This window comes from Pollachius pollachius, assembly GCF_949987615.1.
Source record: "Pollachius pollachius genome assembly, chromosome: 16".
NCBI lineage: Eukaryota > Metazoa > Chordata > Actinopteri > Gadiformes > Gadidae > Pollachius > Pollachius pollachius.
This window is the reverse complement of record NC_136949.1, coordinates 14,130,789-14,149,556: the sequence shown is the minus strand read 5'-3', so window position 1 is coordinate 14,149,556 and position 18,768 is coordinate 14,130,789. Positions and strand designations below refer to the sequence as shown.

Genomic DNA, 18,768 nt, shown 5'->3' with positions numbered 1-18,768 from the left:
CACCAGAGGCACATCGTCCACACTGTGTGCCAAGTAATTAACAGTGTGTGTGTGTGTGTGTGTGTGTGTGTGTGTGTGTGTGTGTGTGTGTGTGTGTGTGTGTGTGTGTGTGTGTGTGTGTGTGTGTGTGTGTGTGTGTGTGTGTGTACTGGGAACATTCAGAAACCCTGATCATAGAAAACAAGTGCATACTGGCCATGGTGTCCTTTCATTCCCTCCATCCAGCGCCCCTTCCTCTATTCCTCCAGCCATCCATCCCCTCCCCGCTCTCGTCTTCCCCACACTTGTCCTCCATCAGTTCTGACTTCCACCTATTCCCCTCCTCCTCCTTCCACTCTCTCTCCCCGTCCCTCTCGTCGACTCCCAGGGCCGTCACTGTGGGCTTGGCCAGTCAAAACCGCCTCTCCGCTACGCTGTTTCCCATTGGTTGTTACACAACAAGGCCACCACAATCAGTCCTCTGTTGGGGTTGCTGACTTGTGTCGGAGTACGACACACACACACACACACACACGCACACACACACACACACTGTAGTTCCGTCTTTCTTGCTCACTTTAATGTAAGTAATCAAAGTGGACAAGTGGCTTTGTGGTGCAGAGAGAGGGGGGAGGGAGAGGGAGAGAGAGACAGAGAGAGAGAGAGAGAGGGAGAGAGGGAGAGAGAGCACACCAGGGATCATCTCCTTTAACTGTCCTCCGCTCGCTGAGTGTGTCCCGCAGGCTAGCGGGGAAGCGAGGAGAGAGGACTAAGAGAGAGGGGAGAGAGCAGTAGAAAAGTGAGAGTGACAGAGAGAGAAGGGGAGAGAGAAGGCCACAGAGAAGACGAACAGAGTTGGCAAGCAAAATACACAATTGCCGAGTAACTGAACATCAATTCTTGAGTTATGACAATGAGGACAGAGTTTCACAGTATCAACAAATAGTAGGGTACAGGAAGACAGCGTAATCGTGTGTACGTCTATGAATGCAAGTCCAAAAATAACAAGTCAACTAAACACTCAACTAAAGAGGTGTGCGTGAGTATGCATGTGTGTGTGTGTGTAGCTAGGGGCAGTGTGAAATCTACTCCAACAAAAGAAAACTTGAAGAAAGAGCAAATGCTTCCTGGGACTAAATATACGGCCATAGGCAATGTGCCCATGTCTGTGACTGTGTGTGTCTCTATGCATCACTATCTCTTCTGATCTGTGTGTGTACATGTGTATGTGTTTGTGGATGTGTGTGTGTATGTGTGTGTGTGTTTCCTTGGCCAAGGGCATGGAGTGACTTGCTTCATGGCTGGACTGACTTGAAAGGTAAAGAGACGGAAAGCATGCCTAAATGCACACGAGCGCATTTTGCATGAGACACACACACACATACACACACTCAGAAAGCGCAAAAAACAAGGAAGGCATTTTGCCACAGCAGTCTTGTAGGGATACGCAAACAAACAAACAATGAAATGCATCCGTCTCCTTTGTGTGCTAACCCAGAGCAGACGCATCTACACACACACACGGATCACAGGGGACAGTGATGCAGCAAGCCTTTAATATAGCTCTAGAAGAAGGAGAGGCGTGATGGAGAGAAAACGGTTTAGGAAATTGTTTCCATACCACGGGTTCCTTACAAGCCCAGTGTAATATTATGACAACATCTTCTCCGGCCGCACAGTTATGTTCTGTCTAGTGACTGGCAGATCCATTGTTGTCCAAAATCACATTAGACCGAGCGTCGTGCTACTGGTCTGGCACAGCCCATCCCGCGGATCAATCGTGTCTGTCGCTTAACCAGACGGCACAGAGGTGTGTTTACCTACTCCGCCATTCCATGCATTTTTATGTGCCTCGTCGTCACTGTCCTCGTTTGATATGAGGCTTTTTGGACTTGGAGATGGATTTTCATGATCAAACAGGAATATGTTCATCACATGTTGCAAGTCAATATCATGCCGTGGGTGGACCAAGAAATTGCTAATTCAAAGGCTTCATGGAGAGGAGTTCTACCCGTTTAGAAAGCAACATTTTGCACACACAATCCAAGAGTTTGCAAAATATGACCAGAAATACGACCAAAAAGGAATGTGTGGCTTGGAAGATCTTCTACTGAAAGTATTGATGAAGAGAACTTGGTTTAATGGAACATGAAGGGGGGCAGTGGGTGCAGAGATGCTAGCAATGCCTGCTCGTTAGCACACTGAATACTGTGTGTGTGTGTGTGTGTGTGTGTGTGTGTGTGTGTGTGTGTGTGTGTGTGTGTGTGTGTGTGTGTGTGTGTGTGTGTGTGTGTGTGTGTGTGTGTGTGTGTGTGTGTGTGTGTGTGTGTGTGTGCGTTTGCGCGTTACGGACGAATATCTCCTGATCTTTAGAATATTAAATTGCTATGTCTATCTATAACAGACTTAGAGCGGCAGAAAGCGCTGAATAGAGTCGAATCCTCCATACAGACCCGAGCTGATTTCATTATAGATAAATCTGATTCATCTGTTCAGCCTCTCTTTTCACACACTGCTCCACTCCATTTCTCTCTATCCATCTGCTTGCCTCTGCCCCTCTCTGATATTGGCACTCCTATTCTCTTTTTTTTATACCCTTTTAAACTTTCATCCCCTCTTTTTGTCTTCATCCACCATACAGACCCGTTTTTGTTTTTTTACATTAAAACAAAGTGACGGGAAAGAGAACAGAAGAGAAACAAAAAAAGAAGGTTAGGGGGAAAAAAAGTGAAGCGAGAAAAATAGAAGTTGTGTAAACAGCTGAGTCCAGCAGAGTGGTCAAAACAAATTCATCTCCTGAACCCTACTCTCCCCCCCCCACAAACACACACACACACACAGACACACCATGACCCACTCCCTGATAGAGCGCAAAGACAGTGTGTGTGTGCGTGCATGCGTGCATGAAAGGTGGACGACACCTCTTACTCCCTACTCTCTGCCTCATCATTGCAGCTGCTCCACAGAGGTGTGTTTCAATATATCAACCTGTCTCAGGCGCACACGCACACACACACACACACACACACACACCCACTCGCACACACACACACACGCACACACACACCTGCTTAATAAGCGGTATTCAGAGCTCCTGGCTTCATAGAAACCAAAACTGCATTGCTGTGCAAAACTCTGCGGGTTCAATTTTTTTCCCTCTTCTCTCCTCTTCGTTCTTTCCTCCTCCTCACTTGCTTTGTTTCCTTCCACTCCATGCCATCTTTTCAGGTCCTGTTGGTTCCCTTAATGGCTCCTTCTTCACCATCTTCCATTTAGATTGCTTGCAACCGAAATCTCCGGTTGCTTCCTTGTCCCCAATTTCCTCTCCAGTGGACATACCATCAAGGCCATCAGCTAACAAACACTTCTGTACATCCTCTCATACATAGTTATTAAGGAGGAGAGGAGAGGAGGAGATCAGAGGAGGAGGCAAGACGGCTGGGCTGGGCTGGACACCTGGAAGTGCCTCAAGGTGTGGAGGGGGTGGGCTGGGGGAGTTGGGGGCTTTCAGCTGTTCAGTCCCCATATGAGACGGTGAGAGTGTGTGTGTGGTTAATGCGTGCGCTTGTATGTCTGTCGGCATGTGCACGCGTGTGGCCATATGCGCATTAGTGCTACAGGAGTCGGACAGGGGGTCACGCCAGATGGACACACACACACACACACACACACACACACACACACACACACACACACACACACACACACTACCCAACCTCCCCCCCCCACCTCAACACACTAGCATCACGTTCTGCCTGCATGCGTCTCGGCCGTGTGTGCCCTACACCTAGACCACACAGCCACAGAGCACTGCCAGTGTGGCTCTCTGCAAAGCCCTGGTCATTAAGGAGTATCATTAGGCAGCTCAACGGGTTCCTAATAGGGAGCATATGTTTATGATGCTTGATTTATAGATGTGCACGCGATCTCACACCACAGTCGAGCTCAGCAGGATCACAAGGTACCCCTGTACAAAGGGATGGAGCCGCCGTATCACTGCCTCTCGTGAACGCTCGTGAGTCCTTGCAGGGAATGGTTCTCCTGGTTTCCATTCAGAAGCCTTCACCTCGGAGAGAGCTCGCCCACTCGACTGTACTCCAGAGATACGCGGGGCCTCTTGACCCCGATCCACCCGTCCTAGTCGATACGGGGCCAGGGCGTTCGCACACGGTGCAACCCTCTTGGGTCTGTTTGTGTGAGAGGGAGAGGGACCGGAAAACAGGGAGAGCGCTATAGGTGAGAGGTTGAGCGATGGCCAATTTAGATTAATCTCTTAGTTGTCTAGTGGCTGGCAGGCACGCACACACACACACACACACACACACACACACACACGTCTTTTTTTCTGCCCATTCTTCTTTGCCGCATTGCTCGTCATTTAGGGCAATTAAAATCACTGAATGCATAATGAATGCAATCATTCTATTTACTGGGGTACTTAAACAATGTCGGTTGGGAAATACACACACAGATTCACACACACACGCGTTACAAGATGCTCTTTTATTGCACTGCCTTTTCTGTAATAGGATTTGGGTGCTGTCAAAGTGATGTATGGAGGAGCCAACATGTCATGCTTCCAAACACAAAAAAAATTACTCTCCCTCCCTCCGCACACACACCCAAACTGAGACCCCAAAACACCTAAAAAACTAACCAATTAAAGGGAAAAAAATAAAATAATTAAAGTACACTTTACATATATAGATATATACATATATATCTACATATATTATAGGATGTAGCATGTTAGCAACTTAGCACCCTACAAATTTGTGGACACATACAGAGACATAAACACACATGAACACATGAATGGACGCTGCTTCCAGGGGCGTTTCTAGGTCTCTGAAATATCCGGGGCTTAGCCCAGAGGAAAAGTGAAAATGCGCGCTTAGCGGGCGACCAATTTTTTTGTATGCTTTATTGCGCATGCCAATTTTTTCATAATGCTTTACATAAATATACAAAATACGCCGTTTATTATAGCGTTAAATAGCTTTAAATAGTGTGCTGCTAATCCCCAGACATCTAAAGTTCCATTCAAGTTATTTCAGAGTAAAATGAATACAAGTGAGACAGACCTTACATATATATTCATATGACTGGATAGGATAGTATAATTCACTTGAGATGGTAATCGTTTATTCTCTCGCCAGAAGTACTATCCAGAAGGACTAGGCTACTTTGAGATGCCCCTGGAACCCCCATGTTTGTTTCTAGTGTAAAGCAAGCAAAAAATATATATATATATTTTTCTAATTTAATAATATCTGGGGCTTTAGCCCCGAATGAAACAGCCTAGTGACGCCACTGGCTGCTTCCATCCCAGCATGCCTCTGTGCTCCAAGGCAGAGAGATACTGTCATCACCACGGTGACTGTCGTGACGCATCATTAGTAGCCGAGGCAACTAATTAAGAACTGCCTGTCAGGGCTGTGGTCAGTGCTTTTGCATACAACCGCCCACACAAATTACCTGTCAAAAACACAGTGCCATCTTTCTTGAAAGATGCGCACACACAAGTACAAACACCCCCCCCAATGAGTGGCACCTATATATGATCCAACACACATCACAGAACCAATTGTGTTAGTTACCAGCTGTGTGGTGGCCTAGAAGACACACACACACACACAGACACACACAAAAGTTGGTCTTCTTTAAACCAAATTACAAGATTCTAAAATCGCTTTGCAAAATGGTGAGGAAGATGACAGACTGTTTTGTTTGAATCATGTTTTTGAAAAAATAAAGCTTTTAAGAGGGCTGACGTCTCTGCCTCCTGCTTATCTTTGTCATTGGAGCGACATAAATTGTGTTTAAACCAAGGTCACACACAGACATGCACACAAGGCTAGTGAGCCTTCACATCCATCCACACCACATTAAACACTGATGCAAGTATCCTGGCTGAACAACGTCTCTGTGCATGTTTGTGTGTGTGTGTCTGTGCGCGAGTGTGTGTGTGTGTGTGTGTGTGTGTGTGTGTGTGTGTGTGTGTGTGTGTGTGTGTGTGTGTGTGTGTGTGTGTGTGTGTGTGTGTGTGTGTATGTGGTCAGTAATGAGGTGTCACTAGTATGGGTCAGTAAGCACTGAGTGATCGGTGTAATGAGACAGAATACAGAGAAAGAAATATAGAACAGGAAGGACTGTGTGTGTGCCTGTGTGCCAGTGTGTGTGCCTGTGTGTGTTGTACACTTATTAATTCTCTGTTATGACAGAGAACACATCTCTGGCGATGGGCTAGTCAGACTTGTTTGGTTTGAAATGAGAGTGTGGGGGTTGGAACAACAAAACGTGTGTGTAAGGAAAAGCCATTTGTATCTTGTGAAAATCAAATTGCTTTAACTCACTTGGATGACGCTCTGTACACAATATATACATTTTACGTTTCATATCTCAGGGTATTCTGCGGAATGGGGACAGTTATCAGAGTTGGTGACGGGGCCTATAGAGATGTAGCCCAAGTGCTAATTGGTCACATCTCTCCAGCGCCCAGCCACAGCCAAAGAACCTGTTACATGAACGGACTCGCTCGGGAAGACAAACTAAACTGATTTCATCTGGGGGGGGAGAATGGAGCGCCAATCAGGATCCGATATTCACACACACACACACACACACACACATACACATACACATACACACACACACACACACACACACACACACACAGCCCTTCAGCTCTCCCTCCGTCCCCGTCTCTGAGTGAGCGTCAAACTGGTCAAACTGTGACCACGCTGCGGTCTCCAAAGCCCAGATGGTGTATTGCATTCTGGTCTTCTCATTTAGCCCCGGGGTTTCAGACCTTTGTTGTGTGTGGTGTTTAGAGGTGGGCTCGGAGACCGGGGTAGTGTGGGGGAGTCTTCCTATCGGCACATAGCATGGCTTGGAGGTGGCCCTGAGGTAGGCAAACGACTGCTGTGAATATCAAATTTAAACCACGCTAAAACAAGAGATACAAATGCAAACGAGTAGACGTGACCAGCCAAGTGTTTCAGCCTTCACCCTGTGGCCCGGCGCGGTCTCCCCCTGGATTCCTTTGTGTCATGTCACTACTCCCCGAGCATTGTTTCTCACTATGGGACCTCGGTTATCTCTGTGGCTCTGCTGGTGATATCGGCGCGTATGGGAGAGGGAGGCAGGGGGGATAAGGAATGACAAGAGTGCAGCTGGATATGCTCACGGTGCGTCGGGGCATGCTGCTCCTTCATTGGCTGCTTATCACGTTTCAAACAGCGGCACACCCGCCCGGCCGCCCCGCCCGGCACAGGTCCCCCGTTCTGCTCCTCCGCTAGCTCCTGGCTTTGTAAGGAGTGAGCCGCAGGGATCACCCTAGTTGGGTGTGGGAGGGCCAGACTCCACAACATCTACGTTGTCTGAGGGAACCGTTAAGCTCGGTGGGCCGTCCCTCCCTCCGTCTTTCTGTTTCAGGCCTTTCACCGGCCGGCCAAAGGGCCTAGTCAGAGCCGCAGACAGCTTAAAAAGTAAGACAACTTGGGGAGGAGATGTTTCAGAACTATGCGGATGGGTGTACGGCCCTAGGGTATCCAAGGTGACGTAAAAAAAGAAATACTGCATTTGTCAAATCCCTGGCATTAGCATAATTAATCAAATCCGTATTGAGGCGCCCTGCCTACCACGGATAACAGCAATAATGGTTTTTATAAGCGTTTTATTGGCAGCTCCGACAGGGAGACACGCTTTGTCCTCACTTCATCTGTCTTGTCTCTTTCTATGTCTCTCTGTCTCTCTCTCTCAAACTGCTCTGTGATACAGACTGCCTCTTGCACGCCCTTTGCTCTTACGTTTCTTTCTCTCTCTCTCAGGACCACTAACCTTGATTCACTGTTCACAGCACTTGACTCCGCTCCAGGCTCTCACACACATACACACACGCACATGACCCAGAACATGTGCAGTTTGTGCACACACACACTAAGGTACTACAACTACACACTAAGAATGCTTTTTTTTTTTATTTCTCTACACATATTTTAACTAGCAATTACAAGTAAGGTGTGATGTGGAACACACAGGCAGACACACTGGCAGGCACGCACACACACACACACACACACACACACACACACACACACACGTTAAGTTGAAACGGTGTGCGAGGCCAGAGCGGGGGGAACTGTGGTTAACCTAAACCACATGTTGCTGGTTTGCTCTCTCTCAATCTTCCTTGGCAAGGTGTCCACAGCTCACAAAAAACACTCAGATCTTAATCCTGAGTAACTCATTTTGACTGTATCTTCTTGGTCAACACACAGGACAGCATCCCCCAAGAGCTGTGGTAAAGTCCTCCCCCCCTAATCAAAGGTATGCGAGTGCTTCAGGGCAGGGAATGTGTGTGTGATAGAGGGAGGAAACTGGAAAGAGAAGCAGCCGTGAGAGAGAGACAGAGAGAAACAGAGACAGAGAGACAGACACAGAGAGAGAAAGACACAGACCAACAGAGACAGAGGGAGAGACAGAGTTATAGTTCACGGTTTCGATCTTAATCTTTATTTACCCGGGGAATGCTTTGGCTGAGCACCCAGGCACCTTCCAGCTATGCTGTGTTCGACACAAGAGTTACACACACAGACATTCTGGCCTGGCAGACGGCCAGCTGCAGCCCCACCGACCACGTCGAACAAGAAGGCAGGCCCACCGCTGTAGTGGAGCTTTATCTGCCTTGCTCCAGGGCAACTTATTTGTAGGTTGCAGCGAGGGAGCTCTCAAAACACACACATGTTCACAGCGACAACAACCACACATCAAAGTACTATTTTTTAAAGGGCTGCAGGACCAGAACATTACAATCTGACCATTTTGTTAATGAGTGTTTCTGTGCTGTGTCCAAATCAACACATCTTCCATACGGCTAAACAAATGTATGCGTTTGTTTCTCTTATAAAGTGCCGAGCCCGGCACTTCTGTTTATCGGCGAGCTGTGGTCATACCCACGTCGGCCAAAGAGCTAGAAATGATTATGGTTTGACTCAAGGGTTTAGACTCGACTTACATGGAATGAGACTGAGACTTAGAGACTTTGGAAACGTGTGTACCCACCTTGTAAATAGCAAGCAGCACGTGGCCAAACAATCTCCTAGCCTGTTCCCTGAACAGAGAGCGAAAGCAAACCATTCGCCCTGCCTTCTATCATCTAAACCTCAGGCACCACCGCGCTGAAAGACCACAGGCGTTTATCCCCCACGGTGGTGGAAGGTACAATTTCGAGGCATATACTACACCAATGAGAGCAGCAGTGCCTACATTCCTTTGCGGGATTGCGCAATAGTAAAGGGCCCCATGAGTAATAAAGAGTATTCTACACGCAGTATTTAGCAAAGACAACAAGTCTGGGCCAGTAAGGACCGTCGACGGCAGAGTGACTCTCTAATCAATGAATCATAATGTCGAGAAGGAAACCTGTATTGTGCTGGACTTCGTCGAGGGCAATTTCTCCAGAGCCAATAATTCTTTGAGACAGAATCGGTCCGTGTCTTATCTCAGGTAGTGTGTGTGTGTGTGTGTGTGTGTGTGTGTGTGTGTGTGTGTGTGTGTGTGTGTGTGTGTGTGTGTGTGTGTGTGTGTGTAGCATAAGAGAAGTTGAACATAAGAGACAGTCGGTGTCATGTGGAGGTACCGCTGTATCTGTTCACTGTTAGCCCGACAAGACAAGCTCTCTTGGCTCTCTCTCTCTCTCTCTCCCTCACAAACACACACACTTTATTTACCTTTGGGCTAATAAATATAAACATTGTAGACAGTTAACGGTATCACTAAGTTAACTCAGGGAGACAGTTTCTCGAGCAAGGACTTTATACACAGACAGAAAGGGAGCTCTGTCTCTATGTGTGTGTGTGCGCGTGTGTGCACGCAAGAGAATCTCTGTTGCACACCGCTGAGTTCAGCTCACAAGCAAAGAGACAAAAGGAAAAAGGAACAAACACAGAATTCCAATGAGCGAGAGGAAGTCACAGAGAAAGCAAAAGGGACAGACTTCAGACCTCGGTGCGAGAAGAGACGGAGGGAGCAGAGCAGAGGGTGGAGAAGGGAGAGGGGGTGGATGAGGCCACCAGGCAAGCCCCTATAGCGCACCTCAATCAACCTGATTGCTGTTATCATTACTGTCAAAGCGACAACAGATACCCACTCGGTGTCCAGTTACATTGCCCGGCCATTACTCTGATGTAGGCTGTGGCCTAACCCCCTGGGGTCCAGAGGTTCTGAGGGGGGAGGGCTCCGGCAGGACAATGGCCAGAAGACGGTCTAGTCTGGGAGCAAAAGGAAGTCAGGGAAAAAGGCACTCCATTGTTTGAAGTGACCTGATATGGAGTAACACTGACGTGGCCGCGGGCCGCTTGCTGTCATTTTTGTTCAAACCCAAACTTGAAAAGTAATCGGCTGGTTATTTTACCTCAGCCCTGGGAGCAGAGCTTGGACGCTGATAGCCCTGTGTGGGAAGTATTGACGTGTCCTTGAGCCAAGCGCATAACGCTCTGGAGGAGCTGATAGTCGAGAGCACTGGCCTACACCATCGCTGCCGTGTGAATATGCTGGGACATGTTTGAATACTTGTGGTTTGGGGGGTTGGAGGGGGAGCCCATCACAGGCATTAATTGTAAAGCGCTTTGAGTTCTCAAAAAGCAGAGCAAAAGGCTTCAGTGTATCGTGTAGCATCATGTTCACAGCACTTGAGCACCCTGATGGTCAACATTAGTGTGTGAATAACTTCTAGTTCTGGGGGATGGAGGTGGGGGGTTGGAGGTAGGGTGAAGGGAGAGTTCAATAGGGGGCCGGTTAACAGTAGAGGGGCTGAGAAAGTAGGCTGCTGACAGGACAGGAGGGGGTGGGGGCCTTTGATAAACAGTTGTGTTGCTGTGTTTAGAGTAGGGGGTCATAAATTCATAGGACGGGGAGGGGGTGGGGGGGAGGAGTCTAAAGAAGCTTAGAAGTGTAAGAGATGGATGGGTGGTGGAGGGAGGGGGGATGGGGGGGGGGGGGGGGGTCTATCAGATCACAGTTAACGGACCAGGGAGAGATGAGATGGCCTTAACAGTCTGAATCATCCTAGAGTCGGGCCAGACCTATGAGGGGTCTGATTAATATGAACAGAGCAGGGTGTGTGTGTGTGTGTGTGTGGTTTAGTGTTGTGCGTGTGGTTAACCATTAAACCGCAGAATTAGAAAATGAAGGCTTCAAGGCTGACCATACAAGTCCGATTCATTTTTCCCTAGAAGGTTAACATGACTTTCTTCAGAGGTGTGTCTGTGGTTAACGTCACTAGGCTTGGATCAATGTTTGTTTTCAAACTTGCACAGACCAAGCATGAAGTGACGTTGCATCTTCTTGAATCTTGTTTGGAAAAGATAAAAAAGCTGCTGGCACAAAGCGTCAACATTCTTGACAAAAGAGAGGCTTGGCCCAGGGGAGGTTTGAATTATAACAGTGCTCTGTTTCAAACGGGCCAAAAACCGTAAATACAATGGCTCCAAACACTGGTTGGCCTAAACAAGGTCACAACATCTTCTAGAGGTTCAGACTCCTACCCTTTTGGGCAAGCCTGCCCACTGACGTTGTGGGACTAAGGATGGCATACATCAAACACTAATTATTGAGCAAAAAAAGAATAAATTGGCTCCATGGCCACATTTCAAGGTCATCCATTATTATGTTTGAAGAGAGCTATTAAGGAACTATTAAGGACTGAGAACTTGGCAAGGCAGTTAAAAATACTTAAATGTACATTAAGGGTATATTGTCTTGGCATTCATGCTGGACCATTAGATGTGATGCAGGAGAAAAACATCCAACACTACGTGTACATATGCTGAAGAAATTTATTCTGTGACGGAAAAAGCCAGCATGAAAACAGATGTACAAAATGAGTCTGGGCACACATGCTGGCTGCCAGCCTATCAGAGGGTTTGTGTGCGCACGTGCGTGCGTGTGTGTGTGTGTGTGTGTGCTGTCAGACTGACCGACCGTGTGTCCACAGACACCTATGACAGACGGGAGAGGCAGACGGCCGCTCAAGATAAACTAGAGGGCTGGCAGGACTTTGCATAAAGTCATTTCAAATTTCCATTTCAACTCTATTGCGTACATTTGCCACGATTTAAATCTCTGTGGGAGATGGACAGTGGCGATGTAAAGATGCTTTATAGGGATGGGCAAGATGATAATCTTAATGGACTGGTCATCTGTCTTTAAGCTCCAACACACACTGATAGCTTTAGATGGCCTTTTCCTCTCAACTGAAATCAGCTTAAAAAAGGAGAGAAGGTGGGTTAAGACGAGAAAGCGAGAAAAATAACTGCGAAAATGGGGATCGGTGGTTTAAAGGTCATCTATAGGGCGAGAGCACAACACCACATTAAGCAGACAGTGCTACGTTGTGTGGTGTGGATAATAGCTTACAAAATAGGGATGGATCAAATTTTAGTCCAATTAGTACACTAACTTACCCTTTGCATGGTTATTGCTCGAAAATGAAAATAAACCACAGGAACATACTCTTCGAATAAGCCTATGTTTGTTAATCCTTTCTTGGATTCCGCTTATCAGGCTTAGTGGCTGTAAGGCTGTCACTCTGTATGGATGACCTGAGTTTCCTAACGCCAGTCTAGTGCCAGGAGATCAGGGCTGGAATGCTGCTATGCTATACTCGGCCCCACACTGCCTACGGCTATAAGGCATTGGGTGAGTGTGCATGTGTGTGTGTATGTAGAGGGGGGGTAATCTATGACAGATGTCTCCATAACTGGACTAATAGAAACCACTTCTAACCACAGCCTATAGCCCAAACACAAACACCCTCTGGCTAAGTCAAAATGCTACCCAGGCTACCTGAAGTCTTGAGATACTGGAGGTCCATGTCCCTCTTATTTGTTCTCACTCACACACACACACACACACACACACACAGCCTGTCACGTTGGCTCATTGTAAAAGCGAAGCATCGGCCTTGAGAAAAGCACATGCACGCTTGTTTATGGAATGTTGCAGGCTGGCTTCCTGTTTGGATATGTTTGTTCTATGAATCTCTGATTAAAGGAGCTGGTCTCAATCAAACCGATATTCAACCATTTAAAGAATGCCTTGTTTCTTCACCTCATATGTTTCATTTAATAGAATGATGTGAAGAAAACAAATCGCATCTCTGTTTTCACACCAGCACTTTGTAATCTGCGTCACAGCACAAGATAGATATTTTCTAAACAGTCCAACCATTGAGAAAACACTGTGGGTTTACAAGAAATTGCTTTTTGGTGCTGATGTCTGAAGAAAAAATGGGATTAGCTTGATGATACAAATAATACAATGAAAGGCCTTCCCAATACCTGACCCACAGCTTAAGGCTTAAATAATATCCTCATATTGGTTCTAAAACATGGGACTGCAATGAAGTTGGTTGCCATAAGAAACATAAACTTTCTTTCTATATTAGAACAGTAAACTGGTTGTGGTAATGAGCTCAGGGTATGTTACTTTCAGACCATATTATCAGCCATTTTGCAATCAGCAGACAGAAGCAAGGCCTAATCTTCAGCGATATAAACAAAGAACTTGAATGCACTCTGGTGTGATACAGTTAAGACTGAAAGTATCGCAGCCACTATCATTCTGTCACCCGGTGTCATGATGATCTGGTGTGTGTGTGTGTGTGTGTGTGTGTGTGTGTGTGTGTGTGTGTGTGTGTGTGTGTGTGTGTGTGTGTGTGTGTGTGTGTGTGTGTGTGTGTGTGTGTGTGTGTGTGTATGCGTTAAAAGAACCAGAGATGAAAATGTACTGTGTGTGCTAGACAAATGCGATTATGGCTTTGTACACGATAAATAATGCTAGAGAAGAGACTAAACAATGTACGTGTGTTCAGTTGGCGCCGGAACAAAGTTACTCCCCGAGTCCCCTTTAATAAAAGACCAGGCTCAACTGAACAAACAACACCTGTGGAGACTTCAAACCAACAATGACAGCTGACTATCCGCACAGACAGAGGGGGGGACAGGGAGGAGATAAAGTCAGAAAACTTGAACACAACACCATAGAGTCCCAAAATTAGATTTGAGTCTCCAGATAGTTCCCCGTTGCTTGAAGTCGGAAGACCCAAAAGGGACACAGCGGGAGGACATCTTCCATCAACAGATATTTTAGTTGGATTAGAGTGACTACATGAGTGGAGATGGTTTAGTAAATTCACACAAGTCCCAAGGATGGTAAGATGGCTACAAATACAATGTTAAGACGGGCCGATGTTAAAAGCAACACAAGATGACGACGACACCACGGAGGACAAATGAAAACTGGCGAGGGACGATGAGACGGATACTAGAGGAAGATGGCAGGGGATGAAGCTCAGCTCTTGGCCGGCCATCAGAACTCACCCTTCTCAGCGCGGCCCATGTGAGCTGGATCAAGTGGAGGCAGCGGGGAACAACAAAAGAGTGTTAGATTTTGTCGTGTCCACTCAGGGAGAGAGAGACACACGAACACACAATCAAATGCCACTATATATATTTAGAAAATGAATGGGTTTTGGAAATCACATTACTTATCAACAGAGAAAGTTTGCCTGGGGCTTGTTTGCAATTTTTTTTTGAGGAAACGAAACTTTAATGCATGCATATTAATGAAATCAAAGTGTTTCATTTTTCCAAACAACATCCGTCTGCAACACAGAAGGTCTTTCAGTGTCCCTTTCTAAATCATTGGTTCTCTGGATCCAACAGCTGGGACAAACAAAAGAGTGTGTGTGTGTGTGTGTGTGTGTGTGTGTGTGTGTGTGTGTGTGTGTGTGTGTGTGTGTGTGTGTGTGTGTGTGTGTGTGTGTGTAATGCAATTAATCAGCCGAGAGGTCTGATTACTTAATCTGTCATTATAGCTCGGCTAACAAGTGTGTTTGTGCGGTGCCCGTGTGCAGGCGCGCGCATGCGACGCAGTGGCATGTTCGGAGGCCCCCACTCGTACGGACAGCTGTGGCCGGGGCCAGAGCGAGCAGAGATTTATCACCCGTAGACCAGCACCACCACCGTTCACTGGGTCTCTTTCCGCTCCAATGATCCCCCCCCCCCCCCCCCCCCCCCCCCCCCCATGCGCTCTAATAAAACACTGATTTTCCATGAGCTTTGTCGCATCGTAAGTATGTGCGCTCATTCATCAGTATACCGGGAAACAAATCTCGATTTACCCAGTCGAGAGCCCCCAATATATATATATATATATATATATACATATATTAGACAAGAGATCCAAAACTCATGTGCCTCTTTTGCTAAAACGTGCATAAAATGACACCGCAGAGAGAGGAGAGCACAACATGGGCGAGGAATAAAAGGCAGTGGACGATCCTGCCCCTACACATGCACAGAACCCCTCGAACGGGCGCACACACGCATCCTCGCCTGCTGCCTGCTCAGTGTCTTCTGACTACCGACCTCAGAGCAAAAAGAAGGCTTTTCATTCCTTCATTATAAATGAAAAAACACGGGATAATTTAATTCATTTTCAAAATGTTGACTAAGTAATTGGAATCAAGCAAGTCAAAGTTAAAATAGTCAAAGAAAAAAATAACAAGACTATAATTAGGCAATTTTGGTGATGATCGGAGGCAGTGCGCCCTGGGAACACTAATGAAAGACAATTATTTCCATTCATTACTATTAAGGGCGGCTTGAGCCTTGTGTCATCAAACTCACCCGGAAAGCGGACGACAAAACACAGTCAAATTTACATTTACGATTCACGACTCTGGGAGCCGGGCAGTGGGGGGTGGGGGGCATTAACGCGACACTGTCAGAGAAAATAAAGACTTTGACTTTTGCAAAATGTTGATAGGCGGAGAAGTGGCACACTTAGCTGCATAATAAGAAGCTAAATGGAGGCGGATCTATCAAATTAAGTCCTAATTGACTAACGCGGTGTTAATTACAATACGATAGACGGCTTTCAAATCCCATCCAGCGTGATGTACGGGGATAGCGGAATGCAGTATGGCTGGCTGGAATGACAAATAGGTTGTCTGCTGAAAGCAGCTTATTCACAAGGGCTGACATTGTTGACAACTTAGGTTGTAAATAGAAGGACTTTATGCTGCACACACATCGGATATGTAGGCCCCTAACCTATTATTAATCATTCAAGGGTTGTTTTACTTTGCACAATTTGACTAGGCTACTTTATTATATTTTTAACTGCACCTAGTGGTCTAGCAGCAGACCCTATCTCTAGGAGCCTTTGAAAAAACGACACGTTTTCGTCGTGCAGATGAACTAATTATCATGGGAGGGGGGGAAAGAGGGACATGCGGATTGTAATGCAAACGTTTTTTATATTGATAATGTGCAGGTTTAGGGGCCGATGCAGTGATTGGGAGTGTTTAACTAACCGAAGTTTTATAGGCGACTTAATTCCTGCATCATGATCTATTCCCCCTTTCCGAGGGGTAAAAAGACCTAATGAATGCGGAAAATAAAATCCACGCAGAAAGAAATGTACACGGGACCGTGAATAAGCCAAGAGGGAAGAGAACGCGTTCCGCTCCACCACCACCACCACCAGGTCACCTCCGTCCGCACCACCTCGCTGGCACGGTCAGACCCAGCGGAGAGCGAGGAGCCATTACATTTTAATCCCCGATTCCATAGAACACCTACATTAATTTAACTAGAATCTCGTTTGTACCCGAATAACCCGTGATAAAACACGGCAATGGGTTTGTAAAGAGCCCGGAAAGTTCCGTTCCCCGTGTCTTCACAGCCCATCGCCTACTCGGTGAGCTGTGTGCTGCTTCGTGTCCTCTCCGCCTCACATTCTCCAGCGTAAAAGTCACATTTGGGCGTTCAATGTGTGTTTGTGTATTAGTTGTGTGATATTTATTCAACCCGTTCGTCTCATGAAGGCAAGCGGCATGTGGGTGACGGTCGGGCTCCGCAGCAGTAACTTTGTAACTCTTCCACGCAGGTCTCTGTAAACTCTTACCTTCCAAAATCAAAGGAGGATTGCGAAAGATAAGAGTTTGCACACACACACACAACTGTGTCATAATAGCATCGTTCAAATCAAACGCTAAAGCTCGGGACACCGATCGCTTTATTAAACGTGTCCGTCTCCTTTTAGACATTTAAGTTGTTTCAACCCACTGGCTCACTCTTGTTTCACGTTAAACCCCCCCACTAAAAACACCGTGTCTGCACTGTTGTCTTAACCAAACAGACCTACGCCGTGCCACTTTTTCTCTGAAATATGCATGTTGCAACTACAATCAGCCGACATGACGGCAACTTTAACGTTTGCTTTACGTCCACCCCTGCCAGGTGACATCTCCCTGATCAGCCCTCGTTTCAAATTTAAATGAATCCGTCTGGATCTAAAGTCAAAAGGGCTGCAGCTCCATCTGGAGAGTTCATTGCGCCGTCTTCTTCATCTCCCCATTTTCTTCTACAGATACGATACAATTAAAATATTGCACTCTTTTTTATTTCCTCAAGGGCATGCGTCTGTAAACTAGTTCGTTTTCTCTGGAATGAACCACGTAAACAGGAGGGCGAACGAACTTTTTGTTCTGCACCAAAACACACCTGTGATTATTGTCATTAGGACGTGAAATCAGCCACAGTGGATGTCTCAAAGCAGCACTTTGTGAACAACAAATATCCCCGATAGAGGGAGAAACTTTCTGCGGTCGCCCTGTTCCCCGGCTCGCTCCAGCACTCCTTACCTGTCGGTATCTGACCCCAGACTCTCACGCTCGGCGAAAGGAGAAACGTGAGTCCCAGGAACAAAAATGTATCCATGTTCACAGTGTGCTGGCACGGCTGATAGTTTTCCAAAGTTTTCCGGTAAGTTTGGGATGATTTCCAACCTCTTTCTTAGTGTTTTTTTGGTTTGTTTATCCCTGTTGCGGATTCAGGCGCCCCATTCTGTCTGTGTTTTCTCGTTTCGCTCCGGTATCGCGGACACTACTTTGTTTCACGGGGAGAGGAGCGCGAGCAGCTCCCGAGCTCAGCGGCGGCAGCGAGTGAAAGTCTGTGACGTCACACGGTAGACTACCATGCAAAAAAAAAAAGAGAGAGAGAGACTCCGGGAAGAGGGCGACAAAGCCCATGGGAGCCGCGGAGGGAACCAGCGGACAGCGAGAGCATGCACGATAATAAAAGGCTAAATAAAATGCAAAACGTAAGAATTTCCTTCTGTGGCCCCAGAAAAAAAAAACGCCTGGTCTTAATGTTGCGCTTATAGGCCTAATGTGTTGTCTTTTACAATAAAATAATGTGAAAACTGTAATTTGTCCCACCTCTCAATTTAAGTATAGGCCAACAATAATGATAATAATGATATTTGTTAAAATTATCATATAATCATTCACTCTGCTATCATTCAGTATAGACTGAGAATAGACTACCTTCCAAACATGATATAGTCTCCTAGATGGGCTTACAGCCAGCCAGGGTTAAGAAGACTAACTCACATACAAATCAGAAATCACGCATGTTTACACATTTGTCACACATTTTTCTTGGGAGATTGCCGAAGAAGTTGGCACAATGGCAGTCCTTCAGGCAGTATGACCGAACTACAATCCCCTTACAAATTGTTCCAAATTATGTCAGCGTCTGTATCAATCTCTCCATACCTTCAATTAACCCGCTATTCACATTTTCAAACACCAATAGGCTTTTAGCCTCAGGTCTGCAGGACCCATGCTAAGTGGTTTGAGGGCCTCACTGGTTTTCTGTGTTATGTTTCCATTACAGAGTCATCTCTAATCTGTGCTGATAACAGGCTGCTGTG

At 46.5% G+C, this 18,768-nt stretch overlaps 1 protein-coding gene across 7 annotated transcripts in view; it reads right to left on the bottom strand.

Moving 5' to 3' along the window:
• Positions 1-17,967, bottom strand: part of ptprk (protein tyrosine phosphatase receptor type K) — a 93,334-nt gene extending 75,367 nt beyond the window's left edge. For 5 of the 7 annotated variants that reach the window (XR_013812526.1, XM_079753671.1, XM_079753672.1 and 2 more), the window contains exons 1-2: positions 17,696-17,967; positions 14,364-14,387 (exon numbers count right to left, since the gene is read on the bottom strand). Coding sequence is in view for 6 of the 7 variants with exons in the window: in XM_079753671.1 (XP_079609797.1) it covers positions 14,364-14,387; positions 17,696-17,771 (100 nt within the window). In the remaining variant the exon portion in view is untranslated. The remainder of the gene's footprint in view (positions 1-14,363; positions 14,388-17,695) is intronic. The other 2 variants (XM_079753673.1, XM_079753675.1) reach the window with 1 other exon arrangement.
• Between the last annotated feature and the right edge of the window lie 801 nt (positions 17,968-18,768).